Below are 11179 nucleotides of genomic sequence, written 5' to 3' on the forward strand. Positions count from 1 at the left end.
ACCACGATGATGTGCCCTCTTTGGCAGGTGAGAGGGGGATCTATGAATTTTAAGGGAGAGATACGAGATGGCAATAGCATGGCGAGAACGGGACAGGCTCTCTTCTTATGCAGGTGGGATGCGGAATATTACGAATTTTAGAGACAGGATGTCGAAAGCAAATGCCATGGCAGGAAACCGAATGTGTTCTGCTCTGTAGGCAGGATTCGGAATGCTATAAATTCAACGCGGGATACGGGATGAAAATAACATGGTACGATGCGGGATATACGACGGGATATATATACTTCGTAGCTGGTGTTCCATGCGAATGGAATGCAGGTAAAATCTATATAAGGAGATGGGACCTAACCCAGCAAATATCGTGACCCCAGTAAACTCACCCGCTTACGCTAAAATTCAAGGCCAAGTGAGAGCGACGGTAACGAGGGATGAGGGGTGAGAGTTGGGGGTGGGGGGAAGTTTCTTCAATTCTCAGGCTCTGCAACAAACATCATCGGGCTGGCCAAACTAGCTCTTGTCGACTCTAGGTCTCTAGGACACTGGCCTAAATTTTATACGATAGAATGCTAGTCCATCGGGGTGCTAAACTAAGTTTTAACAATCCCTATTTTTTATATCCGATCGTAAGCTTCCATTCAAGGTCGCCATTCAGGGTAGGCGCAACCTGAAAGAGGGACCTCCACACAAACGAAAAACCAACTGGAAGGCTAGAGTGAATCAAAAATCAAAACATTATATTAGCCATTATAACAAAACTTACTTGGCAAGTACTGTTGGGCTCCACAGGAGCCAGTGTTGGGCTGACTATCCTTGCCTTGTGATGTGGAACCCGAGGCAACGATGCCTCAATGTAAATGTAATATCCATCGACTGCGTGACAAACAGAGATAACAAGTACACCATAGTTAGCTCACTTAAACTTACAATCCTGTTTTCTTATCTGATGAACCAGAAAGGAATCGCACGACAGTTGTGACTATAAGTTGTACCGTCCAAGAGTGCGGTTAGTTACGCTAGCCGCTTTATTTGAAGTACTGTATTTTTTTTCCAGATTGGAATACGCACTGATGCCGGTCACTTGCTCTTGTCGAATGTGTTAAGTTGTTTTTTAGTGTCGGAAAGGTAGCTATGTTACTCTACTAATCCTGTAGTATGTTCTTCTTTTCTACGGAGCACTAGGCAAACTACGTTCAGTTGCTAACTTGTTCCCGAAGAATTTATTTTTTCTTGAGTGGTATAACCAACTATGTCATTTTCTTGTTCCACACTGTAGTATTAAATGTATCTTCACGAGTAGCTAAACTATCTGATAACTCGGGTGAGTGTAGTCCTGAGAAAGACTGTTTGAGGTGACATTGACGGACGTTTCTACAACATGAGCGGAAGTCATCATCATAGTCAAAATTCGTTCCTTGTTCACTTTTCCCTGGAGTGAGATTATTTTTTTCACGGGGTGAGGTAAGTAGCTTTATTATATGGCTGGCGCCGCGAGCGGACAAGATTAGCCAAATCCTGCGCTGTGATTGGCTATCCGAGCGGGCAAGATGGAGCTATCTTGCCCGCTCGGGATTACCCGTTCCCCGTTTGTCCGTCCGCTTGGCAACGAAAGTTTAATCCCGAGCAACAATGCAATCTTTTCTTCGATTTTCTCGTTTTTCTGGGGGAAAACGCTCACTAAAATGTTCGGTAAACTCTCAACATTTACCTAAAGGAAAGGAAAGAGAATGGAATCGTCCTGGTGTCAGGGTGAAAATTTTGTTTCAGCTACAATGAATGTGAGTTGAATCGGTGAGTTGCTTTGTGTGTAGTATTTTAGATAGATACGCATATATGTAACACACCTGTGCCTGTGGTGTGATCTACAGTAGGTCCAGTGTTTAAGGAACCTGTTTGTCCTTTGTTCCTCGCCCAATGAAATTCATCATCTATTAATTGAAACCACTGGCAAAATCCATCTTGAAAATTACAAGGCAACATTGGTGCACCTGAAAAGTAAACGATAAAATGAACCGTGCGCCATACGGCGATCAAAGTGTTTCAATTATATTATCAGTAGATCTAACGATTTAATAGCTCCTAATAAGGGTCACCAGCTCATTGTGCAGTTGTTTGCTTAGTGACCCGGCTTTGTGTGGAAGCGAGGCTGGTGTTGACTTTGTTTTGATACAAACCTCACTGCTTTTCGTACGTAGATCATGTTCTTATGCTAATAATATTTGGTCAAAGCGAATCAAGGAATTGTGGGTTGTATGATTGTGTTTATATACCGAGCAGTGGAGCTACGCTTTTGGTGGGAACTTAGTTCCACTGCTCACTTGGTGGGAACGTAGCGTAGTTTCACTGGTTACTATATCAACACAGACGACCCACAATTTCTTGATTCGCTCAGACGAACGGCTAACCTGGCGTGTAAGTTCTGTTTCCACTTGACTCCGTTTCGTTTTGGCCTTCATCAACTGAAACAAAACAAAATTCAATGGATACTGAATAACGCATGGCAATAATCGCTGTTAGAAATCGAAATTAGTTACCAGTTACCCCGAGGAGTACAGACGAGATATTGACAGGCTCGAATTTTCAGTTCGCAGAAATGATGAATGTTTCCAGCTGGGCGGGGTGCATTTTAGTGAGCGACACCGGGGAATTACCGTAAATAAAACTATATCGGCGCGTTAAGTCCATCCATGTACAATAATAGACATTTACGGTTGGTGTTTCGTACGTCATTAGCGATTTATGGTCGGTATGTGGCCAACTCGAACAACAAATGTTTGACTATGTCTCGTTCTTCGTCTGTTCGTTCACGTGGTGTTTCATAGATTTTCTCAAACTCATTAATATAATTCACCATGCCAAACCAAAGAAAATCACTACCCGTGAAGGAGGTTTAGAAATGTGATCTTAATTATCATAAAATTTTGTGAACTTTTGCTTCCAATTTCTCCAAGAATTATCAATAGTTTGAGAAGCTATATTAAACACTCGAAAGAGGGTTCCTCCTATTTCCAAACACCTCGAAGTTGGTTAAAAAAAACTCAGCTGCGCCTCGTTTTTCCAACCTACTTCTCGGTGTTTGGAAATCGGAGGAAACACTCTTCCACGTGTTTGATAAATTACTTCAAATCCAAAACTCGTAAGGCGTCCTTTTAACTACGCGGCAAAAGTGAATAAGTTTGAAAGTTTTATAAACTCGAGTGAACAATTGAAACTGCCCCAAACGCGACCTAGTTCGCTTCTAAATCCAAGCTTACTGTTGCTAGTCTTCCTAACCTTTTGACTGGCGCTTTTCTCCTCCGACAAAAAAGGTCAGAAGAGCAAACAAGACTCGTAGGTAACCAAATGTGAACAACTTCGATAAACCGGAAAAGTCATCCATGTTCTCCTTTATTGGATGTCATTGTGCGCAGCGGTAAAAAAAAGTAAGGTTTAGAATTGTGATTGCCAAACTGGTTTGGAAAAACCAACCGGGATTTCAACAGCAAAACAAGGCACAAAGGAAAAGTTTGAAATTCACGATTGCAAATCCACTGTAAAAATTCAAGGAACGTTTGTGACTGGATCACCGTTTTTTGAACAGTAGACCTGCTCCCTTTAAAAGCTCTACTTTCACTGGACCCTGATAACCTACGGCTGCATTGTTTTTAGGGTTGGGAGCATTGTTCTGTTGTTCGTTCTTTTGTCCTCTCGACCAACCATGTAAGACGTTACGTTGCAAACGGTGTGGGTCGCTCCTTTTTTGAACATTGATGACATAATGCCCTTACTTACCAGCACGTCTTTTTCGTAGAAGTACCTCATTCCGTGAATCTGAAACTGCAACAAAAAACACAGCATTACATTAACCATTTTATATTAAGTAATGCTGATTCTTTTTAAAAAAAACAAAATTGGGACTGTAATAAAAAGTGATTTCTTCACTTTTCACAACTGATGCTCTAAAGCCCAAACGGTGTATGATAGTCAATTTAAGAATTAGTTCATGCTTAGCGTGTGTATATCAAGTTATGGATGCATGCAGGAAGTTTGGAGAGCACGAGAGAAGCGTAAGAGTTGCTCGAGGCATGATGACTATCATGGTGTAAAAAAATGGTGTAAAAAATAAAGGGGGATGGGGGTGGAGACGGGCCCCTCCCCTCGTTCCGCCACTGTAAATGATTGTATGTGATATAGTTAAGCCCCGCTATTTTGACACCGTTGGGACCGGAAAAAGTGTCCTCATTTTGGAATCTCCTTATTAAGCAGTTGGGATAGGACTTAGAAAACAGTCCATAATAACGAGGTGTCTGTATTAAGCGGGTGTCCGTAAAGCGAGGTTACACTGTATTTAAGAGTGACATAGTGTACGTCCACACCATTTGCTGCATAACTCGAAAGCGTCTAGAGTAGTGACTAATTTGTTTGAAAATTTTAGTTATTCAGCATCAAGGAGATGTTACACTGGTTTGCTCCGTAGAAAGAGATGCTCACCCCTACAACAAATTCCACTTACCACAAGGGATTTCTTCAGGGGACAGATCACCAATAGACCTGCCTTTAAGGTTTCCTGGGGAAAAACAGATTCCTTGTAAAGTCAGCTCTCTCCACCGCTGCACAGTTTCTTTCCACTCTATAAGCCTTTTCAGGGCGCAGTCACACGCCAAAGTGTCCGAGGTAAAAATGCTGTAAAGAATATCAGAGAAACGAAAATCAATAAAAGATGGCATACATATGCGAACTTTACAGAGTTGCCTACTCTGCAATAAGGCTCCCTGTTTGGGATGTTTAACACAGCAATAAGCTACCTGAAAAGAATGTTTCTTCTTCCTTCTTATCCAAAGCGACGATCAAAATGTAATTTCTCCTCACATTATCTATACATTGTCAACCAGACAGGTAATGAGAATATAAAAAAAAATCGACTAGATGATATTGTTTGGTGTAACCCCAAATTCTGTGAACTAACTTTTAAAAAAAATGTATGGCAGTCAGTTTGGAGAATTAACATTCTCATCATGGGAGTGAAAGGGTTAAGAACATACTAAGAACATTACCCAGGCTAAGAGTCTGTTAAGAACATTTATATTTTGAACAAAAATAAAGAGTGTAATTGATCTGGTCTTGATTTACTTGAAAGATACGTTTACGTTTTGCTCCGTTAACTACAGCTTAGGTGGTAATCATATTATGTCCCTTCGCAAACCCCAAAATACGACTTATTAAAGAGAAACTAGACTTTATATGGCCGAACTCCATTTTTCCATGGTAAAGTGAATACGCGCGCGCAGGCACCCGAACACGGAAAAGGAAGCGTCACCCGAGCGTTGCAGAATATAATATTTCTTCTAAAAATTCTTCGCCGCCGAATCGGTCGCCGTTTGTTATAAGTTAAAATTAGTAGAATGCCCGCGGCTTGCATACAAATGAGATGGAAAAGTTCATTAAGAATAATGCAGTGGAAATTCGCCAATATTGTGTTCATCAGATGACTCAGCATCGAAAACGTGACATAAAAAAATAAAAAAAATAAATAAGCTGTTGTTTTGAAACAAAGGGAATAAATTATGGTGCCTTTGTAGAGGGTACTGCAACCAAATGAAAACATCTAAAGATAAGGAATTTGTCATCCCCTGAAATACGGTACTGTCGTCATGTTTTAAGTGCCAGAGCGATTTTAATATCCCCTCTGTTCGACCTGCACTACGAAAACAAAAACAAAAATAATAATAATACAAAAAATTTGCAGTATGAGGTAAATAATGGAATGGTTATTGATCAGGAATAATGAAAACAGTTGAAAAACAAAAATTTAAAAGTCAAAACGCACATGACAGCTTTGAGACAAAAATGAATCCGGCATAATGAGGAAGTAAAGGTATATTTAAATAAAATATCTTAGCAACAGAAGCGCGTGGTGTTTACACCAAAACATGCCAGTTCGCCCCTCTGAGACGAGGTCGATAGACTTCCTACATGGCATGGAGCTTATTTTTCTTGCGCGCAATAATGTCCGAAAAAAGTTCTAGGTCTTCAGAATATAACAGAACATTTATATTCCTTATTTTCGTCTGGAAAAATTTGATGAATTCTCACAAACAAAAGAGCCTTGTCACATTACAGACGGTAGACGTGACGTACTCCAGCCTGAGTTTGTCTTCAGCAAACAAGGAAGTTTAAATACTAGATCACAGGATTAAAAACTGTATTCGCAAGACTTTATTTTTGGAAGTTTCAAACCAAGGTTAAAAAAGCTATAATGCTGCTCCCTCGTATTTAAGCTTGAAACCGAAAGTTGTTGCAGCGCTTTCCGAGTTGATTTAATTTATTCAACCCGGATAGCGTGTCCAAAGTTAAAGGAGCGAAAAATCGATTTGATATAACTTACAATCAAACAAATAATACGAAATTATAAAAACGATTCGTAACGGCGTTCACACATTATTCAGTTCTCTTTAAATCATAGACAGCCATTAAAAGTCTCTCGAGAGCATGCGGTTAGTTATTCTGTGTGTAGATCGTTACGCAACATGGAAAATTTCGAACTGACAGAGATAAAGCTCGGCGGTACTACATGACCACACACGTTATTGGAATCCTGATCGGATGTTCGTGAAAATTGCAATCCCAAAATAAGAAATATTTGCGATTTGGTGCCGTAAACATACAAGAACACTCTTCACGAAGCATATTGAAGGCTCCATGTTTCGCTTGGAAGTTACACATTTGTTTAGGCCAGCTGTCAAAATTACATCGCCCAAAGCCTAAGCATTGATCGACATAAAAATACGACTCTTCTTTTCCTGTATAAAAATCTGTGACTATAAAACATTGAACAACTACTTTTGCTAGGAGAAAGGGCAAACGAACACGCTATATTCTGAGTAATCGGCACGCAAACATTATTTGACTTCAAATGGATGCTATATTTTGATCGACTGAGTACTGTATACTACCTGGCTACTTTTAATTAAAACACTCTTCATTGCCTGTCTGTATTTCTAAAAAGTCGATGCTGGGATTGATTCCAATTTAAACAAATAAACTGGCGCCCTTAAAACAAGTAGAAACTATAAATTACTAAACTGCGTAATATCGTGCGAACGCGAGGTTTTCATATTTGCCTACTGCGAAAAGGCAGAACGAAATCTAAACAACTCTTTCATATCAATTACAATGGCTAAACGACAAGCGAATTCACTTATGCTTTTATTCTAACAGCCACGTACTTCTCCTTCTTCTAGTACTTACATGAGCTTTGTAGTTTCTTTAATTTCCTGGGCGAATGAAGGTTCGAAGATGTCAACACAAACAATTTCCGTTCCTTCCGAATGATATTTGCAAGTATGTCGTCCATTTGTATCCGCGTTGTCAGTCGCACAAGCAAGGTTGGTGAACACCAAAATCACAACCACAAAAATCTTCCGCATCGTAACGAAACTTCTCTGTTTGATCGTCAAGGAACAGCGTCTGGTCTGATCCAAGATCTAGATAGACGAAGAAAAGAAATCATCCTAAATTAGAAGGGACGAAATTGGATCGCAGTGAGTCTGAATACATTGTCCCGATGTCCTTTCCATGATTCAGTTTCAGAACATTCAATTCCTATTTCCATATTACGATTTTTGGGATCGCTGCAATGGGATAATATCAAACTCCGTGTCGCTTCCATCTTACCTTCAGAGAACCAACCAAGGAAATGGCAAATTTAGACTACTGCGAAATGAACGGTATGCAAATTACAACCATGATGTCACGTATTGTTTTTTTTTTTGTTTTTTTTGTCACGCAAATCCAGAAGTCGGGTCTGTCAAAATACTGGCAACCGGAGTGATCCTAATCCGACGGAAGTGGCGAACTTGATAGAAATAAACAACAAAAGCTAGAATAATCGAAACATATTTTTTTGCCCGATATTTTGTCTGGCAATACAAACCTTCGTCGGGGGCTGAACGAAAAAGAAAAGTGAGAAACAAAAGGAACGTTACAAATAAAGATTTTTAAAATTTAAAATGCGTGACAAAATGCGCCAGTATTTTGGATTTGAAATAATTTGCTGATCCAGCTCTACAAAGCCGGCACCAGTCATCGGTTTATTGTGTTTATTGTGTTTATTTAAATTCACAAATTATCGCTTAAAAAATGAATTACAATGAATTTACAAATGAAGACGAAAATAAGAAAAGTTTACAGATTGAGAATAAAACAGTATGCCAGGGACCGGGTTACAAAGTTTATGAAGGCAAAGTTTACAAAAGGTAATTAATTATATAAGTATTACTAACAATACATAATATTATCAAACTATTAACATTAAAGGTGAGCTTCACTATTAGACCTTATAATGCAGTGGTACTGGGGAAAAAAAAACTACTCTTAAAACGCTCCGTTCCACACTCATACAGACTCCTGCTGTTTGAGTTTGTCGCTGTGGTCTTGTTCTTCATATTGTATTTGTTTATACTGGTCTGTCCTTTGGGTCTCCCAGAATGTACCAAAACAACCTTGACAACCTTCTACTGTATTCTGTTTTTCACTAGCGACGTAAGCACAAGCGCAAGCATAAGAATTTTTTATTTCATTCATTCGTCCATAATATTACATTTTACAAAAACTGACATATATCTGCTCTGAAAATTAACATATAATGACTGGAGATGTTAGCAAGCTCTACCATCTTTTCTAAAAAAGATCCCCATTTTTGAGTTGTAACTTTAATATATAAAGCAGACGGATATAATTTTGAACGTAAATATACTAACATGGGTCGAGCTTGCTGTCTTTGTGTCTAGTGAAAACGAACGTCACTCAAATGTCAAGACAGTCACTAGTTCCAAGTCACTTCCTTCACTGATGACGCCGCGGCGAATATGGCAGCCAGCACACTAAAATGTTGGGTGTTATTGCTACTTCCGCCCTTGCGACGCAGAAGGCGACGCATGCAATCAAAACACAAGCTAAGAAAACGACAAGTTTCTGAGTAAGAGACCGTTTTCAAGGAAAGGAAGAGTCAAAGCCGGGACTTCACAACCTCGTTAAAGAACTAAAGCTTTCAGATCGTGAATTCGGCTACAGGTGGCTTCAGGTGTGTTGGGAGCTGACCATTCAGTCCGTATTACAGAGAGAAATGAATCATTATATTTTCATCCTTAAACTTCTTAGTACATTATTTTTTATACAGCACCCGATGGTTGCGTGTTACCTCGGTACATAGTTCAAGGCGCTTCTTTGTTTCCCGCCAAAAGGACGCTCTTGCACGAGTGAAAGCCGGAACTTGCGCTTTGATTGGCCAGACAGACAGACTTTACACAGCACAACAAGACCGCAAGCAAAAGAAAAGGAAATTTTTTATTCTTGTGCTGCGCTTGTGCTTATGCTTGCGTCGAGGCCCTTTTTCACATGGTGAGATACCCCAGCACTCCTCACCATGATGCTTGCGCTTCTTCTTGCGTCCGGCTAGTGAAACTGCCAGGCTTTATCGTTCATGGAATCCTGTTTCAACTAACTGACCTTTTTGACCTTCCTTGGTTTTTCTACTGCGGTTATTTATACTTGGTAAATCCGATCAGCACATGAAAGATCAGAGAAGAATTAGAAAAATGATCGATTAATCCTTTTAGCTGTTGGCCGAGTTTCCGGGAACTGAAACAGCCACGTCACCAACGAAAACGTCACAGTCACCAACTAACTAAATTCAAATTACATTGCTATTTTGCCGACTCGTTTCAAACTGCACAGTACGGCCAAGCTACAAACTACACAGGGCGTGAAATGGTACGGGAAAGAAGAAGGAGAATAAAATTCGCCGTCTGCCGGGTGCTCACGCTCTCCACAAAGCTTTGAATTTGGTCATCTCCGGCGTCGGTGTTATGGAAACGAATCAAAATTTATGGCGCAGACCTGGGCCACCTTGCAGTTCACTCCCTTGCGCATGCCATCCCAGACAGAAATCCTCTTAGCTTCGGCGTCTTGTTTCGTATACCCTCGCAAACTGACCACCCTTTCCTCGTAGTTCGGTCGGTATCAAATCCGGAGATCGGGGTTCGATTTCCGCCGAGGTCGAAGATTTGTCAAGTCCTTTGCCTCGTGCGGTCGCCCATTTCCTTACTAGGGTAACTCTCAATAGAACCGTTCATGAGAATTCTCTGGTCCATCGCTTGGTTTTTAGCGCGCTAGAAATTTTAATCAAGTATTGTTATATACCTAGACTTGCACTCAACAAAACGAGCATTTTGTGATTTGTTGATTCTTGGTCACTTGCCCCTGATCAAATACAATGTATCCCGACCGGGATACAATTCCGCAGTTGTTGCCCCCTCAGTTGTTTGTTTGTTTGTTTCGCTGTGATTGTTAAAATTTAAATTAAAAATTTTAATACTGTTGAAGGGTAAGTCTAAATATATAACAAAGCACTTAATGTATGGTCCCTCGGGAAACTAGACAAGTTCGTTTTGTTTTCCTTCGAGTCCTGATGCTTCCTTTCTCGAATCAGGACTCTCGGAAAAACAAAACTAACTGATTCCCTTAGGACCATACATTAAGTGTTTATTGTATTTCTATTTGAAATTGCTATATGTGAAATCTCTGAAATCTGCCAGCAGTTCAGTGAAAGCCGCCCACTAAAGACGGAAATAGACCACTGGTCTCTATTCATCTCCACGTCTCCAAATAATACATAAAAAAACGGCATAAATATAACGGAAAAGGGTAGACAATAGTTTAACTTAGGACAGAATAGGAAAGATGGTAACATCCACTACAACAGGTTCAACGATATAAATACTCACATCAGCCTGCTGAGTCATGCAGTGAATGAATGAACTGAATTGATTTGCATAGCATTTGCTAGGAGTGCATTAATATTTTAAAGTCCATCCCAACTGAAGTTACACCAAGATCAACAAAACTAGCTAGGAAAATTTGTTCAACCCTTTCAACATGGTTTACTTTCAGTCATTTGAATACGATTCGCTAATGCCAATTATCCAAAGCAGCGACGGGCAATGCTTAAGCTGTTAAATCCAGCCGACATCTTAACCGACACTATTTATATAGTTTTCACACTCAAGAGTAAAAACAAACTAGAATATTCAAAGCCGGATAATAAATGCCAACTGTCCCAAGATTTGGTCAGTCGATCTAAAGCTGCTTTGCTTTTAATAACCAAGTCGTGCGTAGTTCAGTATTGTGCGGCGATTAAGGC

General features: G+C 40.0%; 1 protein-coding gene across 5 annotated transcripts in view; it reads right to left on the reverse strand.

Moving 5' to 3' along the window:
- Positions 1 to 7744, reverse strand: part of LOC146485144 (scavenger receptor cysteine-rich domain-containing protein DMBT1-like) — a 51449-nt gene extending 43705 nt beyond the window's left edge. For all 5 annotated transcript variants that reach the window (XM_085104123.1, XM_085104122.1, XM_085104121.1 and 2 more), the window contains exons 1-7: positions 7654 to 7744; positions 7228 to 7463; positions 4493 to 4662; positions 3772 to 3816; positions 2406 to 2459; positions 1845 to 1988; positions 764 to 873 (exon numbers count right to left, since the gene is read on the reverse strand). In XM_085104123.1, coding sequence (XP_084960249.1) covers positions 764 to 873; positions 1845 to 1988; positions 2406 to 2459; positions 3772 to 3816; positions 4493 to 4662; positions 7228 to 7406 — 702 coding nt within the window. In that variant the 5' untranslated portion in view covers positions 7407 to 7463; positions 7654 to 7744. The remainder of the gene's footprint in view (positions 1 to 763; positions 874 to 1844; positions 1989 to 2405; positions 2460 to 3771; positions 3817 to 4492; positions 4663 to 7227; positions 7464 to 7653) is intronic.
- Between the last annotated feature and the right edge of the window lie 3435 nt (positions 7745 to 11179).

This window comes from Pavona decussata, unplaced genomic scaffold, assembly GCF_977016875.1.
Source record: "Pavona decussata unplaced genomic scaffold, jaPavDecu1.1 SCAFFOLD_28, whole genome shotgun sequence".
Taxonomy (NCBI): Eukaryota; Metazoa; Cnidaria; class Anthozoa; order Scleractinia; family Agariciidae; genus Pavona; species Pavona decussata.